Source organism: Prionailurus bengalensis, chromosome C2, assembly GCF_016509475.1.
Source record: "Prionailurus bengalensis isolate Pbe53 chromosome C2, Fcat_Pben_1.1_paternal_pri, whole genome shotgun sequence".
In the NCBI taxonomy this organism is placed as follows: domain Eukaryota; kingdom Metazoa; phylum Chordata; class Mammalia; order Carnivora; family Felidae; genus Prionailurus; species Prionailurus bengalensis.
In genome coordinates this window covers 78007817-78030036 of record NC_057350.1, presented here as the reverse complement: position 1 = coordinate 78030036, position 22220 = coordinate 78007817, and the positions used below count along the sequence as shown (strand labels likewise).

At 39.3% G+C, this 22220-nt stretch overlaps 1 protein-coding gene across 3 annotated transcripts in view; it reads left to right on the top strand.

Moving 5' to 3' along the window:
* LOC122491608 (interleukin 1 receptor accessory protein) overlaps positions 1 to 22220 on the top strand; it is a 131610-nt gene that overhangs the window by 71585 nt on the left and 37805 nt on the right. For all 3 annotated transcript variants that reach the window (XM_043594584.1, XM_043594585.1, XM_043594587.1), the window contains exons 3-4: positions 12924 to 13209; positions 17385 to 17571. In XM_043594584.1, coding sequence (XP_043450519.1) covers positions 12924 to 13209; positions 17385 to 17571 — 473 coding nt within the window. The remainder of the gene's footprint in view (positions 1 to 12923; positions 13210 to 17384; positions 17572 to 22220) is intronic.

Here is a 22220-nt window from a genome sequence, read left to right as displayed (position 1 = left end):
TTATGTTATTTTTGTTTTTCTAATGTATAGTGATTATATTGCTGCTTTTCAGTGGCAGACCACTGGTGTATGTGTGTGGAGAGGGAACATGTGTGTCATGAGAAAGGGGGTTAACAATAAGGATATTATAGGAGAGATTCTACATTTTGATTTCTCTGGAGTTAAACTGCTTTTACGTCATATATGAAACGTTCCTTCTCCTGTTTTGCTCCATAAGTTTTAAGAGCTCTGGAGTTCAGAAAATTTGGTTTGTGGTTTCCGCTTTCTCTTCAGCACTATATATGTTAGAGGCAAATGTCCTCAACCTTAAGACTACAGCGAGTCAAGAGCTGAATGTAGGGTCATAGGAGTGTATGGGAGCAGGTGGTGGCTACATTTGTGGTGAGCATGGCGAAATGTATAGAGTTGTTGAATCACTATGTTGTACACCTGAAACTATTGTAACGTTGTATGTCAACTAGACTTAAAAACAAACAAACAAACAAACTGAACATAAAAATTCAACCTCTGACATCCAGGGAGAAAAGACAAGCAAAGACTGATTGATTTAAGTGCCGTGTGAACTCGCTTTCGTAGTTGGTTTTATAGGCAAAAGATAACGTGATATGGGGCAAACAACTAGGACCTGGAAGGTTTCATCCTGCCTCTGTTACTAACCAGTCTTTCACTCAGGCACTCTGTCACCCCTCTGGGCTCAGAGCCTAATCTGTATAATGTGTCATCCTGGGTGATTCAGAAGGATCCCTTCCTACTCCAATGTGTAGTGGTTTTCTAAGATGCATAGTGGATTATAAGTGACTTAAATATTTAGAAAGGTGGACCATGATTGTATCTTGGATTTTATCTTCCCAGGATCTGCTCCTCCTCTTGGGAGCTGACACTGTTCTCTAGCCAAGGAGCCACTGAAAACCCAGCCACTCTGGACTCCTCCCTCATGAATCCTTCCCACCACCCCCTCATCATTCACAGCCAGACGTTTCCCCAGTCCCCACTGCTTATGCTCTCAGCTTCTGATGTTTGCTTCACCTGATTTTCTCTCAGAATCTTTTGTCTTCTGCTTGTCACGACCAGCCTTCAAGAAAAATCTACATGCTTGACACATTATTAAAATTGAATGAGACTGCACTGGCATTTCACAGGTGATGCCTCTCTTAAATGCAGTGGCAGGATTGTAGCCTGTGTCTCATCCTGGCAGGTGATGAAGATCTCAAATGCCCTTTTACTCCAGGCAATTTCCTGAGAAATTGCTGGGGAGGTTGCTGGCAAGGCTCACAAGATGTTCTTTCCTTTGGCTTTGTAGTTGTGTGTAGAATATGGCTGCAAGTCTTGAGGTGGAGGAATCAGATAGCTCCTAATTGAGAGTTCAAGGCCATTGATGTACTTTCACTGAACAAGGCTCCTTGAACCTTTGTTGGGATTTCTGATGTAGAGATGGAGGGCACGAAGACCAGTTGAGTACCTAGAGGGCCTTTAAAACAATTTTTTTTAAGGTTTATTCATCTTTGAGAGATAGAGACAGAGCACGAGCAGGGTAGGGGCAGAGAGAGGGAAACACAGAATCCGAAGCGGGCTCCAGGCTCTGAGCTGCCAGCACAGAACCCGACGTGGGGCTCTAACTCATGGACCATGAGATCATGACCTGAGCTGAAGTCTGATGCTTAACTGACTGAGCCACCCATGTGCCCCAGAGTACCTAGAGGGCCTTTAAATTTCCACCTCACTGTTGAGTGGGAAAGTGATTGCTTGAGTTATCTACACTAATTTAAGAAGTCACTCCATGCTTAGCCTGCTTTCTACATTTTAGGATTCAAGTCTTAATTTTGTGTTTTCTTTCCCTGGCTCTGGTAAAGTGCAGTAAAAACTCACAAGCCAATACACACAATAATTTGTTTTCCCTGCTATCTTTCTAGGTCTTAATTCCCTCATCTATGAAAATCAACATAATCGTAGCTAAAATTTCTTAGGTTCATACTGTGCACCTGAGCCTATGGTATTTTTGTGTATGACCTTTTTTACCCCTGTCAACCATTTTATGTGGTAGTCATTAGCATTGTATTTTGCTTCATGCATGATTACACATGAGGAAACAGGATCCTTCTTTCCAGGTGCCCTAAGTATGGTCCGCATTACCACCTACTTTGTTTTCAGCCTCAAAGACAAGATCCACATACCAGTGTCTTTACCTGTAGTATGAGTGGGAGGAAAAGAATAGTTGTGTGGCTTGATCACATAGAATGCACGCAAAGTTATCATCTGCAGTCCATTGTTAATGCTATTTGTTCCACTATTCTGAGGTTTGCTATTTTGCCTATTTCATCCTCTATTTGGAAGAGGAATATAATATTGTACTGCTTATGTGCCCGGTACCAACTAGGAGTGTTTCTGGAGATATGTCTTAGGAATATCTATTCTACCCGGATGATGTAAGAGAAAGGAAATGACATTTGGATCAAAAAGAAGTGATTCCGTGCTTGCCACTCGTGAGCTCAGTGCCATTTATCAAGTTAGCTCTCTGGGCTTAGTTGCCCCGTTTGTAAAATGAAAGTGTTATTCTGAATGTTTTTAAAACTGCCTTGCAGTCTAATACCCTCAAACACTTTGTTAGGGGCAAGTCCCCATAGTTTAAATGTTAACAACATTTGTTGGGCCATATTCAGTTTGAAATTGGCCATACTCAGTGTGGAATTCAGAGAAGAATGTAGTATAAATAATAGGACCAATGAACAGCTCTCTGCTAAATACTTTAAAAGTATTGTCCCATTTAATCTTCAGATTAGCCTGCTTTGGCATATAGGATATTTATTTTGCTTGTGGGTACTCACATGGCTAGGAAGTGACAGAACAAGAATTTGAACTAGGATTGTCAGACTCCAGAGACTAGGTACTGTATACGCCAGAGGGAAAGTTGTTTCGGGATATAGGAGACGTGGTTTTGTCCCTTCACACCTCTATCATCGATTGTTGGCCCATGTCTCAGACCTGTTTTTATTCTCTCTTAGCTTCATTCACTCATCTGTGGTATGGGGTATTACCAGCTATTCTACCAACACTGGAGGCTACAAGCAGACCTAAAATCCTTATGTTCTGGGATTCTATGATAGAGTGTGAAATACCTTTACTTCTAATGCTGACAACCTGTTTCTTGAATAGAAATCTGAAGGCAGAGATCATGTTTTTCCCTGCATTTTGTTTATAGCCGCTGGCACTCATAGGACCCTGAATAAATATTATGTAATAATGAAAATAAAGAGTGAAGGCTGCTTGATTATTATATGAGAATGGTAATTGGATCTTTACATCTTAATCACAGATTAGAAAAGATTTCTTGGGGATAAAAAAAAAACCATAGAAACCAGATAATGACTGCTTAGAGTTTCTCCAGTGTGCTGTGCCACACTTGACATAAGCCAGTTTATGTATGGTCACAACAGCCCTGCAAAGAAAATCATTCCCTTCAGCTACATGAGGATGCTCATTACAAGATTTTTTTTTTTTTAAACAAAATAATGGAACCATGGTACAGAGGCAGCACACCCAGAATCCATTCTTTAGCCTGCTAACCCCTGCTGCAACTTTGATGGGAGAAACAGAGCCTTTTGTAGGTGGCTATTAGATGATGCTATTCCGTGTTCTTCTTGATTATGCACAGCAGCAGGCAGGGGGTCTGTTGGACCCTACTTGGACATTAACACATGATGATTAAGCATCCTTTTGTTGGAGCTCCAAAAACCGGTTGTGAACTGACTTCATGGAGACCAAGAAAGAGCCTGCAGACCTTCAGCAGCTCTTCTAGACCTAGGGACTGTAAAATTCTCTGGAGATGGAGACCCCGGCGTTTTTCCTCACATCCTCTGCCACGAGGGAAACTTTGTAGAACGTGGCACTCATGTTCAGAAAGTCAGAAAGGAACTTCCACATGACAGAGACGGAATGAAAACCATACTGTTCAGAGAGCCTCGTGTACTGGCTCCGTGATGATAATTAGGCTCTGAAAAACCCCAACTCTCAGTCATCTTTTAGATAATGTGATTTTGTAACTTTAAGTATCAGTGACAATGGTATATGTTCTGGCTTTAAACTTCATGGCTTTGGATGTTTTCATTGGTGAGGGTTCATTTTCCTCTTTTACCTCTTCCTTTACGTTATTTTCTTTGTTTTTGCCTTTGCCTGGTAATTATTTGCTCCACATTTTGTAAAAGAACTGGCCAGACCCAGCCCTTTTAATTGATATAAAATAACAGTCTTTAGGGCAGGGTAAAGATGAAAGTCTGGTGCTACAGGAAGGAGCAGCACACAATCGGGAATAAAATTTGTCCTAGGAACAAGCTCTAATGACATCTGCAAAACTGAGGCTGTCTCATGCAGATCCCCCACCCCCTGCCCCCATCAACCAGCTTTCTGAATTTGGCATGCTTTCTTTATCTCACAAATCTTCTCATCTGCTCAGGGCTATTTCTTATTTTCTTCAAATTACTCAATCAAGAAAACTCACTTTTTTGGTGGGAGTAAGGTATGTCTAATTATCTGGTCCAGGAAAACCATCTGCCGAGTTATTAGCTCAGTGTTGTTGAACAGTACAAGCGACATGAGGATTTCTGATGGATGCTCACAGCCTCTCCGGCTCTTCCTCCCCCACCCCTCACTTCTCTCTCTTCTTTTCAAAGCTTAGTTGATAACCACAGAACTTCAGAAACATTTTCTAGACCTTTGTTTGGGTAGCTCTCCCCTGGATAAAAAAAAATACCTCTTTTAATGATATTTTTCTACTTACATCATATTCTAGGAAATACAGTTTGTAGATTTTTTTTAAACCAGTTGTTTGCTATAGAACTTTGCTAGAAGAATATCCTGCTATTTTAAGCATTTTTTTTCCATTGAGGAACAAAAAAGAAAATATTTTTTAAACGTAACTAATCAAAGAGACATAGACTTATGGGGTGGATAAACCTCACAATTTATTCAACAATCTGCCTACTTTAATAGATGAAATAAGACATTGTTATCCTTCAGTATGATGATCAACTGTGACTAAAGACACACAAAACAATCCTGGTTTAAACTAATACTTATCCAATGTTAATGTGCTTAGGAATAATCTGAAAATCTTGTTAAACTGTAGTTTCTAATTCAGTTAGTCTGGGTGGGGCCTAAAGATCTTCAGTTCTGACAAGCTACCAAGGTGCTGATGATGCTGGTGGGTTGTGAACCACACTTTGAGTAGCAATGATATGGGAAAGTTTCTTTCTTATGTAAAATCTAGAGCTAGAATGCTGAGGGCTGGTAAGGCAGCACCTTACGTTGTTATGCCTTTCACTTTCACATTCCACCATCTGTTAGGTGTGCCCTTCATTCTTATCTTCCATGATGTAGCGTCCCTGTTCCAAGCAGCAGGATGGAAGAAATGGGATGGGAGCCAGAGCCGAGGAACTTATCAGTATCTCTCAAGAAATGTTTTCGGGGACACCTGGGGGGCTCGGTCGGTTAGGTGTCCGACTCTTGATTTCAGCTCAGGTCATGATCTCAGGGTTAGGAGATCGAGCTGGGCATGGGGTTCAACACTGAGCATAACAGCCTGCTTAATATTCTCTCTCTCTCTCTCTCTCTCTCTCTCTCCCCTCTGCCCTTTCCCCTGCTCATGTGTGCACGTGCATGCTCTCTCAAAATATAATAATAATAATAAAAAGAAAAAAAATGTTTTTGGAATCTACCACATGAAACTTCAAATATATTCCAATGATTAGAACTTGCCACTTGAGCACATCCAAGTGAGGGGAAAGCTTGGGAAATGTAGTCTTTCTTCCGAACGGCTATGTGCCCAGATGAAAATTCCCATACTTTTGAAAATTCCCATACTTTTGTGGGGACAAAGTCAGTGGGACATGACTAGCAGTTTCTTCCATAGACAAGAGTGAGAAAATCGTTTTCCAAAGGTCACATAGAAAATGGCAGCACACAGATTAATTGTAACTAATATGTGCATAGAACTTTACAGTTGCTATCGTACTTTATGTCTTAGGCTCATTCAGTTTTCATAACTCCTCTGTAGTATGAGCTTGAAGTTTTGGTTTTAGGAGCTGAGGTTCATAATGGCTGAGGGACTCACCCTGACTGCCCTCTTTAAAATTGTAAATTCCTCCTTCTTCACTCTTCCCTCTCCCTCATTCCTGATCCCTCTTACCAGATTTTATGTTTTTCTTTGTTCCATTGACTAACCTTCCAAAATACTCTGTGCTTTTCTTATTTATTTAAAAAAATTGTTTAATGTTTATTTTTGAGAAAGAAAGAAAGAAAGAAAGAAAGAAAGAAAGAAAGAAAGAGCATGAGCAGGGGAGGACAGAGAGGGAGGGAGACACAGAATCTGAAGAAGGCTCCAGGCTCTGAGCTGTCTGCACAGAGCCCGATGCAGGGATCGAATTCATGAACCGCGAGATCATGACCTGAGCTGAAGTCGGACGCTTCACCGACTGAGCCACCCAGGCGCCCCTATACTTTTCTTATTTGATTGTCAGTCTCCCTGTGTTAGGAGGTAGGCTCCATGAGACCTTTGTTTTGTTCACCAGTGCATCCTGAGCTTGACCCATGGCAGGATGCTCACTGTGTAATTTTTTAATGAATTAATAAATGCAGGTGCCAAAGCCTGTCTTTAAATAATATCTGTTGTCCCCAACTGTGGTGCTCTGTGCTTTGTGCCATATGCCTCCTCTATTAGGGCTCCTGCTAATGTTCCGGCGTCTGGCACTCCTCTATCTTGCCTCAGAAACTTGCCCACACTCAACTTGTTGACTTACTCTTTGTCATCGTGCAGGTCATTCAACATTACTCACACCTTGGATTCTCCCTAGACCACAGTCCCCGGCTAATATTTCCTGAGAAGCACGTATACCACTAGAAAAACAAAATTAAGCAAAGCTATAAGAATGGGTTATAAAACCAGCCTTTTCATTATACTTAGTCTCTGCCCTCAGGCTTAGATAAGACTACTGAAATTTACTGGTGGGATGGTTTTTAAAGCATATTGAGTTCCAGCTGAGGATATGAAAAAGGATTGTTTCTGATCACAATCCAATCTCAAGATTACCATTTGCTTCCCCTACCTAATATAATGTAATACAATCATATGATAGCCTATTAGAATAGTTGGTTCATTCCACCAGGTATTTTCACTTAATCTTTCTTTTTCCAAGATTGTCAACTTCTTGACAGGCAAGGTCCTATTCAGATTTATGATGCAAGTTCAGCCCAATATGTCCTGAGCTCCTTGTATTTTACCAAGCCCCTTAATCCTCACTCAACACTATAAGGTAGGCATGTTACACATGCAAAAACTGAGTCTGAGAGGGGAAGAATTTGCCCAAGGTTATATGTCAATTAAGTGGCATATGGCGATTAATCACATATGGAAAGTAATTCTACCTGAAGTCGTCCAACATTTAAATCTTTCCCTTTTTCTTTTTTATACCTGAGCTTCCTAAGTTTTTATATCTACATATCTTTCTACCCAGCACCCAGCCCAGTGCCTTGCTCCCAGCAGATTCTGAATGAATATTTAATAAATACAAATATATGAATAGCTTTTCCTGTGGGAAATATCTTGCTTTGAATGTGTGAGCACAGATTAGGGACAAGCATCCTAGATCTATGTTCAGGAAGCCTTTATTTGTGCTACCAGTCAGGCAAAAGTAAGTCAATTAATCTCTCTGTCTCCGTTTCCTGGCATGTAATGTGGGAATGGGCATGAAAGCCCAAGAGGGTGTTGTGAGATTAATTAGTTAAAATGTATACCCTGCTATATAAATGCTAATTGCTGTCAGGAGCGTGGGTTGGGTTTTCCAGTGACTTGGCTTTGGGAAGCTTTGCACATTCCATTAGTCCTCTGTGCCACCCAGCCTCAGCCTTAAGAAATCCTTTGGCTGAGGGAAATGATGACTTTGTGGCTCCCCATGTCGAGGGGCCAGTTGAGAGGGGACTTCCACTGTGGAGCACACCGGGTAAGAAGGGACATTTTAAACAAAAAAGTAATTCGCTCTGCCAATAATTTGCTAAATTCCCTTTGCTGTTATTAGAGACAAATATATTTGCATAGCAGCCTTTTCCCCAGTCTTTTCTTCAGCTGGTGCCTGCAGTGAGTCATATAATTAATTTGGTATTACATGACACTCCAGCCTGTTGCCATAGATTTTATTTTTATTTGTTCATTGAATAATTTAAAAAGCTCCAACAAAATACCCTCGGGTGGCTGGCAAGGGAAACTTAAAAACTCAGAGAACAAATTTCAAATGGACAAACACCCCAAAGAAAAATCTCAATAATACCTTTTTTTTTTTTTTTGGCTAATGTTTAGGAATGCCGATATGTGTATTTTTCAGTCCCTGTTGTAAAGGAGGCTGATTCACTTTATAGATATGTTTACTTGGCCCATGGGACAATCTGTAAGGGAGATACCTAGTAGGTATAGTGATTTATTTGCCACTTTAAGATGAATTGCATTTAAATTGATTGAAAAGATTTTAAGTCTATGGAATTGGCCAAAAATCTAAGTGATTGATCTGCATTTAAATTTTAGTATGTGAGGGACTTTAACAAAAGCTGTTTTAAAATGTATCTGCTCTTGATGTATTAAGTTATGCAATAAAAGGAGAATCCTGCCTTTTGTTAGTTAAGGTAGAAATACTAGTTAGTGTAAGAAAGATGGAAATACTAGTTACTGTAACAATATGCCCCCCACATCTCAGTGGCTGAACGCAGTAGAAGTTGATTTCTTCACTCAATCACAGCCCCCTGAAAGTGAGATGGCATTTCCAAGGAGCTCTGCTCCAAACAGTGGCAGGGATCCAGGCTCCTTCCATCTTGTGATACTATGTTATTCAAAATTTTCTGGCCCTCAGGGACTCCATGTGAGGGAAGGAGAAAGCTTCGTAGGTTAAGCTGGGAGTTTCAGGTTAAAACATTTCCAGCTGCATCCATTGGCCAGAACCAAACCAAATGGCCCCAATTCAGTTGCCAAGGATATGTAGTTTCCATATGGGCCAAGGGAAACCAGGGTTCAGGAACATTAAGCCGGTCTCTGCCACATCTGCCCCAGTGGTCACCGGAGTTCCATGTCCTACTTCCTCCTCGGTTGGTCTGAGTACATGCTTGTGGTTGAGATGTCACACTCGCGGTCTGCTCATCCCCCTTTTCACAGTCTGCATTCTCCTACTTTTACAAAAGAAAAATGGACCTGTCACTTATCATCCATCTTACTATTCATCATTCCCAGGACTGTAAAGACCTCCAGGCACCAAACAAAGTGACAATTTGTAATACTGGTGTCAGGAAGTCTCCTTTAATCAACGTGCCATTAACCCTCAGAAGGGTCTCCTCTTTCTGTCTGGTTTACCAGGGTTCCTGTTATGACAGTCATGGCGTGAGAACTGCTGTCTACTGGCCCAAGTTGGGGTGATCTGAATTGAGACGTATTAGCAGAGTTGCAAGAAGGATGTTAACTTTCATTTGATAGCCTTGCCTCTACCATCATCCACATGTGGACACATAGAAAGACCTCTTGAGGGAGGTGCCTGTAGGAACAGCCTAAAGCATATTTTTATGAAATACAGAAGGCAGGAGCATCTTTTCCCTTCAGGTGACAAACAGTATGGTGACGTTCCAGATACCATCAGCAGCCCAGCTGCCTGTCACTCTTTTTCTTTTAAACTATACCTTATAATTCAAAAGTGAACGACTGCCGTGCCAAAGCACACTGATACAAATTTTGGAATTAAAAAGTGAAATCAAGACTTTTTTTTTTTTGTCCTAATGGAAAGTTAATATGATTAGGGTGGTGAAACACGGAGATTGGCTTTGCCAATTGTATTGCATGATAGATATGCGCTCCCTTCCTTCCTACCATCTTTCCTTCCCTTTTTTCTTCTAATTATTAGGTTAATTATGCTCAAAGAAATCACGCACAGAGATTTTTTTAAGGCCAATATATTAAAAGGTTTACACCAAAATAATTGTACTCTTTCTGCCTAAAGTTGCCTCACATCTGCTAGCTCTTTTCTTCAGAAGCCACCACTTTTAGGTATTTTATTGATTTCTTCTGGCATTTCCTATCTATATTTTGCTAATCAATTTGTGCCTATTGTTATTTTTCATGTAGCCAACTCTGGGCATTATTATTATTTTTTTTTAACGCTTACTTATTTTTGAGACACAGAGAGAAACAGAGACAGGGGAAGGGCAGAGAGAGAGGGAGACACAGAATCCGAAACAGGCTCCAGGATCTGAGAGTCAGCACAGAGCCTGACACAGGACTCAAACCCACAAACTGCGAGATCATGACCTTAGCCGAAGTCGGACGCTTAACCGACTGAGCCACCCAGGCGCCCCTCACTTTTTACTTATAGTAAATGAGATTTCTCTCTTAAATGGCCGTACCCTCTCCTTTATTTACCCATTCTTCTCTACGTATGTGCTACAATATTTGAATCAATAATCATTTAATTAATATGCCTTCACATATTAATGAACTATGATTATGTTTACTTTCTTACTTTTGGAAGTTATTAATTGCCTTGCCTTCATAGGCTCACTTTAATTTGGATCTTCTGGATAACTGTTTCATACTTTACAGTTGCCTTTCAGCATAATTTTCCATAGCGCTAATTTCAGCAGGTAATTTATTAGTTACAATTATTATTATTTTTTTAATTGGAGATTTCCATCCCCTTCTACTTATCCTGGCTCATCACCAAGCCCTGCTGCATAGCTGTGTGCCTAGAATCTCCTTCATTGTTATTCTGGAGATTTCTTTCCCCTCTGTCTTGAACTGGATCCCTTCTTCCTCTATCCCATAATTTGCTTTTTTTCCCTCTCATTTTACTAACACAAATCCCTCAGAAGCCTCATGATAAAGAGCATATGGGAAGTAAAATTACTGAGTCTTGATGTGCCTGAAAATGCCACCTTCACACTTGATTGTTTCCTTGGGTTTAGTTTCAAAATTGAAAATAATTCCCCTTCACATACATTGCTTCATTATCTTCCAGTTTCCAATCTTGTTTTTGAAAGTTCCAAAGCCATTCTGATCCCTGGTCTTTTGTAAGTGACCATTTTTTTTTTTTTTGGTCTCCTTTCTTACTCTCTGGTTCTTTATAGCATCTTCTCTTTTTCCAGTTTAAAAAAAAAATAGTTTTGTGGTGTAAGTCTGTTTTCATTGACTTATTTAATTGATGGTTCTCTGCTTTCTGTTTTTTTTTCCTTTGTTTTATGTCATCTACATCAAGGGGCCCAAGTTAAAGGAGGCTCAATCCCTGTGCTTTTATATTTGCCAAGGCAGACAAAAAGGGAACATGATAAAATATGCTCTAGCCCTTAAAATAATCAACACAAGTGACACTCACTACATCATATTGGCCAAATTTAGTCACATGGCCTCTCCTTCAGAGGGGTGGAAAAGTGGAGTCTTCAGCCTAGAAGAGAACCCGGAAATATGGGGTGAATGGCACTGGTGATTCCTTATCTCAGGGCTGACAGTTCCTTCTGGGTCTTTTCTGCATTTGGAATTGTACATTGGTATGCTCTCCAGTCTTCTGTGCCGGTTTAGGATTTGTCTGTTTAAATGTGCTGAACTGATTACAGCTTGTCAATTTTGATGTTGTTCCTGTCTTTTTTCCTATTCTTGCTATTACTTGGGGTTATGTCTTGAAACATTATTTTAGTTTCAGTGAAGTTTCAGAAAGGAGTGAAATTGGTTGCATGTATTCAATCTGACATATGTATCTGAAAAACTACAGTTGTAATTTCCTATAAACTGAATGAGCTGATTCTGCAACTTTTTAACTTTAATGAAAATGTATTTCAAGAATCTGGTAAGATAGATGTTTTATTTTAAAAAATTACTGTCATATTTGGATTGGTGTGGACAACATTTTGATCTTTCCCATTCTTTCTTTGTATATTGGATTTTAAGAGGTATTTCTAAATAAAAGCATAGTGATTATAAATAATAGTAATTTGTTGAGTCTTGGAAAAGCCAGTTTGTTAAATTTCTCAGAGATCTATTACTTAAGGATTTACTGCTTACAAATTCTTCTGCATGTCACATGGCTTCCAATTCTTTGCTTTTATCAAAATTAAAGTAGCCACAAATTTAGTTGTTCTCTTGGTTATCTGCTGCCACAAAAATGTTGCCTTGACAAACAACCACAAACTTTAGTGGTGAACTTCATTTTATTTATTACACATGTGGTTTGCTTGTGAGTCTGTTACGTAGATACCTTTGCCTGGGCAGATCTAGGCACTAAATCAGGAGACCTGGGAAGAACCAAGAGTCTTGAGGGTTGTCTTTTCAGTTACAATTTTCCTCGTAGAACCTCCTCTGTTCCCACAGGGGTGAAAGAGCACATGATTTCTTTTTCAGGTGAGATTCTCCATCATACCTTATAGGGTACAATAGGATCAAGTTATAAGATCAAATCATTATCCAAGAGGTAATCAAAAGATGATAAAGGAAGGTAGAGAAATAATTTCTTCATACCACAGGTTTCTATTACATGCAATTATTATTATTATTATTATTATTAAAGTTTGCTTATTTATTTTGAGAGAGAGAGAGTGAGAGAGAATGCAAGTGGGGGAGGGGCAGAGAGGGGGAGAGAGAGAGAATCCCAAGTAGGTTGTGCACTGTCAGTGCATAGTCCTACGTGGGGCTCAAACTCACCAATTGGGAGATCATGACCAGAACTGAAGTTAGATGGTTAACTGACTGAGCCACCCAGGCTCGCCATAGGACATGCAATTATTACGGAAGGGTTACTAAACCTGACCAGAGAAGGGGGTTCCTGGAATTGACTGGGTGTCCTAAGGGGAAGGTATGTTCTCTGCAGCCCTTTAAGATGAGATGACTCACCAGCTTTTCCTTTCTTTTCTGATCGTTCCAGAGCGCTGTGATGACTGGGGACTAGACACCATGAGGCAGATCCAAGTGTTTGAAGATGAGCCAGCTCGCATCAAATGCCCGCTCTTTGAACATTTCTTGAAATACAACTACAGCACAGCCCATTCAGCTGGCCTTACTCTGATCTGGTATTGGACTAGGCAGGACCGGGACCTGGAGGAGCCAATTAACTTCCGCCTCCCTGACAACCGCATTAGTAAGGAGAAAGATGTGCTCTGGTTCCGACCCACCCTCCTCAATGACACGGGCAACTATACCTGCATGTTAAGGTAGCCTGATTCTTGGTGGTGACTTTCTCTTTTCCCTTTAGTTCCTGGGCTTTTTTCCAGATGATGCATCTGCTATGAAGCTGGGGAGGGGAAGGAAGCATCTAGAAAGAGTTAGTTACACCTCACCTCAGTGGCTTAGCAGAGGTTGTCTGAAAGAGGTGCGCAGAGAAAATGGCTGTACTCCTGAGAATTTTCTTTGTAACTGGTTCCTTTTCAAACCCTGGCATATATCAGGATTATCTAATGCTGGAATCTTGTTTATTTGTTCCTTTTCCCTGATATTAGAGCCTGCCTTCATTTCTGCCCTACCTGGAGGCATTCATTTCCCTAGACAATGAGGAGGGCGGGGACTAGAACCCATATATATCTGTTATTCTTGGCATCTTTCAAAATTCCAGGCACAGAATAAAGCCTTTGGATGCCTTATGGAAGAAAGAGTATTTGGGAACCATCAAATATATTTAGAGCAATGCCTTTCAAATTTTTTCACCAAAATCCCCTAGGAAACAAATAAACACCATATCATTGGGAATCGAAGAATGTAACCCAAAGCACTCTACCAACACTGCAAAATTTCTTTCAAATCAATTTTTTTAATCTTGAAAGTTCATGTAGGTTTTGCATTTTACTACATAATATGCCCATTCTATTATTATTTTAATTAATATTAATTAATAGTTTTTTGCTCTGAAAAAAAATCTTTAAAAAACTGAGCTCCCTCTGAAGAATAATAATTTATTTATTTATTTATTTATTTATTTATTTATTTATTTATTTATTTTTAAGTTTTTTAATGTTTATTTATTTTTGAGAGAGAGAGACAGACAGAGAGCAAGTGCGGGAGGGGAAGAGAAAGGGAGACACAGAATCCAAAGAAGGCTCCAGGCTCCCAGCTGTCAGCACAGAGCCCAATGCAGGGCTTGAACTCACGAACCTCGAGATCATAACCTGAGCCGAAGTCACACAAGACACTTAACTGCCTGAACCACCCAGGCGCCCCGAGAATGATCATTTTTTAAATGTTTATTTATTTATTTTGGGGGAGAGAGAGAGTGTGTGCAAGCATGGTAGGAGCAGGGAGAGGGAGGGAGGCAGAGTGAGAATCCCAAGCAGGCTCCATGCTCAGTGCATAGGTGGATACAGGGCTCCATCCCATGACCCTGAGATCATGACCTGAGCCAAAGTCAAGAGTCAGACATTTAACCAAATGAGCCACCCAGGCAACCCTAGAGAATAATCATTTTAAGGCTTAGTTCTCTGGCTACTTTTTTCCCAACATCCCCTTTTAGCATCCAGGCTTTACTTTGTTGTTTAAATTTCCATCTGGTTTATGGCTTATAACTATTTTGTTTTTTTGGTTTGTGTGTGTGTGTGTGTGTGTGTGTGTGTGTGTGTGTGTGTTTTGTTTTTACATAGTTTCCTGCTGTTTAATAGGTGCATTGGTTTGCTATGGCTACCAAAACAAAATACCGCAGACTGGTAACTAAATACTAGAAATGTGTGTTCTCACTGTTTGGGAGGCTAGAATTCCAAGATCAATGTGTCATCAAGGTTGATTACATTTATCTCTTCTTGGTTCATACACGTCCATCTCCTTCCCATGTCTTCATAAGGTCTTCCCTATGTGTCATCTCTGTCCTATTCTCTTCTTCTAAGCACATCAGTCATATTGGATTAGGGCCCACCATACTCATTTTACCTTAATTACCTCTTTCAAGGCTTGTCTCCAAATATGGTCACATTCTGAGGTATTGGAGGTTAGGAATTCAACATAGGGATTTGGGGGACACAGTTCGGCCCATAACAATAGGGCTGAATGACATACCAGTATAACAGAGAATAACATAATGATAGATAATTCCACATCTTCTTCTGAGTGCCCCTTGTCTCTCATGGATATTAACTATTCTCTAATGGAGAAATATGACTATGTTTTCATATATTTAAGCTGTGTCGTGATGAAGTGAAAAAGGACCTTTTCTCTGTCACAGAGCATTTTCATCACTGTGGCCTTGGGAGTCCCTTGTAACTTCTGAAGGCCTATTTAATATTTTCACCTGACTCTTTAGTTTTATTGGAGTGGACTCTAGACTAGCATGTGGGCTTCCAAGGAGCCTGTGTCCACTGTTCATGTCCCAAGACAGCGTTGTAAGAGAGTTTAAGACAGATTATAGTGGAAGGAGCACTGGATGAAAAGACACAGAAACTAGGCCATCTGCCCAGCCCTGACCCTACTTAGCTGGTGACCTCATGCAAGTCAGTATCTGATAACTTTGGTATCTGTATCCACCCAATGAGAAAATTAGCCTAAAGTCCTTGACCTCCTTTTCATCTTTGACGGTTGTTAATCCATTAACATTCCACATGTAGTGGATATCAGGAAACACTTGGGAAGGGGTCGTCAGTAGGTTTCTGGATGACCTTGTTGTCTACTCTGCATTTTAGTGTTTCATTATCTCTATTTCTGTTTCCTAATTGTCTAGAGCCCTTCCTCAAACTTTTCTAATCTTCTTTTACATTACAGGAGCAGTATGGCTGTTTAGGCCTGAGTATTCCTTAAATGTTACTTAGCAGTTTCCATACTTATCAGATGGCCATATATTCAGTTTATCTGTCTGCCAATATTCTGTGTCCCCATAGAAAATCTAGAAGTGAACCTGTCTGGTGGGGACACCAGAAGCTTCCCACTGTCCTGAGGTGATTCCTAAATGAAGAATGACCTTAAACTGAACCATGTAAAATCAAAGGCCTGATGTATTTAAGGCCATAAATTAAGATTCATCCTCTAAGACTGAACCAACTGTATTCTTGCTTCAATGTCCCTCTTAAGATAACATCCATATTTTACTTTTGGAGCTGGAAAAGTGAGTCCCACCACTGTTCATCATTTTTTTTTTAAATCAGAGAATCTATCTTACAAAGCTGAAAATTACCCTCTGTATACTTTCCAACTGTAGAATATTTCTTCCAGGGGTTGCCTGGGTGGCTCAGTCGGTTAAGTGTCCAACTCTGGGTTTTGGCTGAGGTTGTGATCTCATGGTTCTTTGAGTTCAAGCCTTGCATCAGGCTCTGCACTGTCAGTGCTTTGGGATTATCTCTCTCTCTCTCTCTCCCCCACTCCACTGCTCGTACTCTCTCTCTCTCTTTCTCAAAGTAAATAAACTAACAAAAAAAAGAATATTTCTTTCACATGGTAGACTTTGTAGGTAGAAATCAAAGCTGCCACTCTCTCTTCTCACCTTATTACCGTTGTCATAAGTCATCTTTAAACACCCCTCTTCTCATCTTGGAAAGGGGGGAATTGCATCTCCCTATTTCATTGTATTTAGTCTCAATTAATCAGTTAATGAATATCTAATATGTGTTTGTCACCTTACACAGAAATCACAAAACAAGGGTGAACAGTGAATGACCCATTTACCCATCACCCTAAGATCAGTTACTTTCATTTTCTGTATTCCCTTTATTGTTTTCCCATATGTAGATGCATGTATTACATTCATTCCATTTGTTTAAGAAACATTTATTCAGGGACGCCTGGGTGGCTCAGTTGGTTAAGCGTCCCACTTCGGGTCAGGTCATGATCTCTCAGTTCATGAGTTTGAGCCCTGCGTCAGGCTCAGAGGCTGGAGCCTACTTCAGATTCTGTGTCTCCTTCTCTCTCTCTGCCCCTCCCCTGCTCATGCTCTGTCTCTCTCTGTCTCTTAAAAATAAATAAATATTAAAAATAATATATTTATTCAGTGCCTTCTGAAAGTTTAGACACTGTATTACATGCAAGGAACAAAAGAAAATACACATGGTCATGCCCTTGTTTGAACTATGATAAATTCATTCAAGGGAATGTCTAAGGTGCGGGGTGATGGGAGGAGAAGAGCCCTGTCCAGGCAGATGAAATGACGTGTGCAGACATTCAAACACAAGTGCAATTCCCCAGTCACCCTAAAAGGTAAATATTTCAGTATATCAATAGTAGTTAATGGTGTCTGTTTTTATTTTGTGATGTCAAATTGGTACAGGAAATACCTCCATAATACATTTAATTCTTACATGAACTTACGGATAAATGAAATCTCCATATGTAGCATTATTTCCTTTAGCTCATTTCAATGGGATTGCTGCGTTAAATCAAATGAAAATGAGATTGCCCATTTACTGTGTATTTCTCTTTTCAGGAACACCACGTATTGCAGCAAAGTTGCATTTCCTCTTGAAGTGGTTCAGAAAGATAGCTGCTTCAATTCCTCCATGAAACTCCCAGTGCATAGACTATATATAGAATATGGTGTTCAGAAGATCACTTGTCCAAATGTAGATGGATTTTTTCCTTCTAGTGTCAAACCAACCATCACTTGGTATATGGTAAGCAAGCTCAAGAGCATTTTGCCCTCTCTAAAATGCCAATAACTGTTGAGTTAATGTAGAGAATGCCATTTTGCCCATCAGATTTCTTATTCTTCCTTAATAGCTTTATACAAATCTTTTATCACTTCCTCAGTTTGTGCCATTTTAAAGAAAGTGGTAGAGAATGCTTTGTCTCCATTCACCATCTCCCAAATTATATTCAGTGGATAACTAGAATTACTATATTTCTATTAATTTCGTATGAAATACCATTGGAGAAATGCCACACGCTTCTGCTGGCTGCTGAGTGAGGCCAGCAGCTGCCCGTTCTTCTTGTGTATTTCAACACCTTGATTAATCAACACTGTATTTTATTGTTACTTGTGTGTGTGTTTATGTTTGCCCTCATTTGTGGACACAATCCTTCTGTGGTCTTTTGCACATCTAAGAGACTTGGAAATTGTTTAATCAAAAATGAAAGTGTTGGAGGTGGCCCCTGGGGTAGTGGCATTGTTGTTTAATGTCTTCAAATATCCACAGAAGCCAAAGCTAAACCCTCCTGGACCACATTTACATATGTTTGTAAAACATGCATCTACTTATGGGAAAACCACACACAGAATCAGTGTCTAGGGAAGAGGGCAGATGGAAGTAATGTGGTACCTGGCAGACTTGACAATAGGGAACCCCCCAAAAGCCAGTGGTACTCACTGGAAAGTAAGGTGGGCCAATTTGAGAACAGCAGCTGAAATTAGGAAGAGTTATGCTCTCAAATAGAAGGTGAATCCAAGAGGCCCATAGTAAGAAGTTCTGAAGGGATTGAAATAGTCCAAGTGCCTTGTAACTCTGAATAAAATGCCACCTCCACTGAGGACAAACTGCTGGGAGTGTGATCAAAAGTAAACAGGATCTTGGGACACCTGGGTGGCTCAGTCAGTTAAGCGTCTGACTCTTGATTTCAGCTCAGGTCATGATCTCATGGTTCATGAGATCGAGCCGCACATGGGGCTCTGCACTGACAGCTTGGGATTCTGTCTCTCCATTTCTCTCTGCCCCTCTCACACGTGCATGAGCTCTCAATAAATAAATAAATAAATAAATAAATAAATAGATAAATAATAAACTTGAAAACAAATAAACAGGATCAGGACAATACAGAGGAAGAAAAGAGAAGGACCAGCTAAAAATGGAAGAGCAGAAGAGGCTCAGGAAATCTCAAGATCCTAGTTTGTAAGAGAGATCTCTGTGAAGTTAGAAAATCTGCCAACCTAAAAGCTCAGGGAAAACAAAACAAAACAAACAAACAAAAAAAAACAAAACAAAAAAACCCCTAACTTTACATAAAAATAAACAACAAAAAAAACAAGGGAAAAATCCCATTCAAAGTTATAAGAAAAAGGAGAATAAGAAGCAGAATAACATTCTATCAAAGAAGAAAATGCATGCCAGAAGGACATAATATGACTTACTGTTTCAAAAATGAGCCACAAGACATTAAGAAATGATATAAGATGAGAAAGAATAACATAGATAAATAAGAATTAGAAAAGTCCAGAAGTTATATAATTCAGTAAAAATTTAGAAAGAAGAAAATAAGTCATTTCATAAATGAAGCCTGAAACTAAGAGGAACATAATTGTAAATGAATGTGATAGATAATGCCTTAATATGTACAGAAAGTAGAGTGGAGAAAATAACTTTAAATGGAAAGTAAATGGTGAATAAAAATAAGGAAGCTACAATGGATATGCCAGTAACACATAAAGTAGACTTTGTCGGAGATAAAGAGGACTTTTCAAAATAATAAAAGGGTCAGTTCATCAGGAAGCCATAAAAATAGTACGTGTGCTTCACAGCAGTGTGTCCAAATGCATGAAGCAGAAGTTGACAGATTTAAAGGAAGAAATAGGCAATTCATAATCATAGGTTAAAATGTTATCGGGGCACCTGGGTGGCTCAGTTGGTTAAGCATCCAGCTTCACTCAGCTCAGGTCATGATCTCACAGCTGGTGAGTTCAAGCCCTGCATCGGGCTTTGTGCTGACAGCTCAGAGCCTGGAGCTTGCTTCGGATTCTGTGTGTCTCTCTGTCTCTGCCCCTAACCCACTAGCATTCTGTCTATGTCTCTCTCAAAAATAAATAAACATTAAAAAAAATTTTTTTAAGAAATAAAAATAAATAAAAAATAAAAATAAATAAAATGTTAACATCTAACAGTTTAAGTCATTAATGAAATGACCTAGGAGCTAACTTTAAGAGTTTTCCATTGGTTGAAAATGGAACAATTTGAACTTCAGGAGGGATATTAGTCACAATGGGTTAAATCTTAAGAATTAAATTTAAATCTGTAAGTTCATACTATTTTAAAATAATCGGTCACTATTGGTGGATGAATAGAAATCAGTTTGTTATCTTGAAAACTGGTAAAGGGAAAATATCAAGTATTTTTTCTGCCTTTTCTATAAGAAATGTGCACCGAGTAATGAAATAGTACAGAGAAGTGTGTTTTTATAAAAGTATATAATCATTTTGCAACCCCGAAAGAATTAATAAATCTAAGCATTAAGAATCAGTGACTGGTACCATCATAAGAAATCAAACAGCTGGACATATTCGTTCTTATGAAAGAATAAAATATCACCTATAATTGTTCCAAATGGATTAAACCTGAGTCTGATTTGGATCCTGCTGCCATTTTGCAGGATATATAGAGAAGAGGGGAATGTACTGATCTACACAATGAGTTTGCAGTCAGCAAAATCCATACTGGAGAATTCTATAGGCCTTGAGTTATTCAACAGATAAATTGCAAGAAAAAAGAAAGGCATGATGTGAAAATGTGTAGATTCAAAGAAACATATAAGACACATTTAAAAATGGTTGAGACTATAGTGTCTGTGGAGGTGATGAAATTATAAATGAAAACAAGAAAACAATTCTACTGTGAAAGTATAGATAATGGCCTCTTTGGGGGATAGTAAAAGATCTGTGATTGACATGGGGCATGCAGAAACTTTTCAGGGGTGAGGAGTACTGTTCTATTCCTGGACCTCAGTGGTGGTTTGAAGGTATTTGCTTTACAATAATACATTAACTCATATATACATTGAAGTATTTTTTATATCTATTTTATGTTATACTGAGAGGATTAAGAGAAAGGGAGGGAAAGAGGGAAGAAAGAGAATGAGAGAGAGAGAGAAAAAGACTGATTTCAGATATATAAAAACCAATTGCAGTATATGGACCTTTATTAAATCGTGTTTTATTCAAACAAACTCTAAAACAACCTAGGAGAAAATCGGGGAACTCTGAGCACAGAATATTGATAATACAATGCATTATTATTACTTTTTAAATTGTGATAATGTTACTACAGTTATGCTTGCAGAAGGGGTCTTGTCACTTGGAGATACACACAGATATATTTACAAGTGAAATTACCGAATGTCTGTCATTTGCTTCACAATAGTCTTGGGGTGCAGTGAGTAGGTGTAAATGAAGTAAGACATAGCTCGAATTGATACTTTTGAGGCTAGGTACAGGTACAGGGGATCATTGTGTATTCTATGATTTTAATGTTCTGTAGTAAAAAAGATAAAAATGATTAAAAGAATCATATGAACAATTTTATATCAATAAGTGTAAAGTATTTTCCAGTTTTTTAAAAATGTATTCTTCTATTTACCTGCAAATGAGTTCTCTCATCTCTAACCCTGTTCTCTTTTTCTGTACTTTGAATACTCAATAGTCTGAAACACTTAATTTTATTTCCTTATGTATTCTATAATTTTCCTTCTTTTTTCTTGATACATTCCCGATGCCTGGCATGTCCCCTATTCTTTCATTAGAACATATCAAATTCTACTGTCTTCATATCAATGTTTGTTCCCTGTTCTCTCCAGCTATAGATAATTTTTCCCTGATATAATCCCACAGCTACTTATTTATGCCTGTCTCCATCTCACTTTTCACTTCCTTTATTGTTTTACAGTCATTTTTCATTTCATTTCATTACAGTCATTTTCTTTTTTTTTTTTATTTTTTTTTCAACGTTTATTTATTTTTGGGACAGAGAGAGAGCATGAACGGGGGAGGGGCAGAGAGAGAGGGAGACACAGAATCGGAAACAGGCTCCAGGCTCTGAGCCATTAGCCCAGAGCCCGACGCGGGGCTCGAACTCACGGACCGCAAGATCGTGACCTGGCTGAAGTCGGACGCTTAGCCGACTGTGCCACCCAGGCGCCCCATCATTACAGTCATTTTCAACAGCTGTTAAAGATCAATTGTATTCAATGAAATATGTCAGGGGGTTATAATCAATGAGATATATGTCCTGCCCTACATAGTTTCAAAAAGAGACCACAGTTTAATTCAGACAAGTTTATAAATAAGAATTCTTGGGGTCCATGGGCGACCCCAAGCATCTGACTCTTGATATCAGCTCAGGTCATGATCTGATGGTTTATGCAGTCGAGCCCTGTGCCAGGCTCTGCACTGAGAGTATGGAGCCTGCTTGGTATTCTTTCTCTTCCTCCGTCTCTGGCCCTCCCCTGCTCACATGCTCTCTTTCTCTCTCTCTCTCTCTCTCTTTTTCTCTCAAAATAAAAATAAAAATAAAAATAAAAGAATTCTTACTCTTATCAAAAGTAGAATTCTAACTTCCACAAG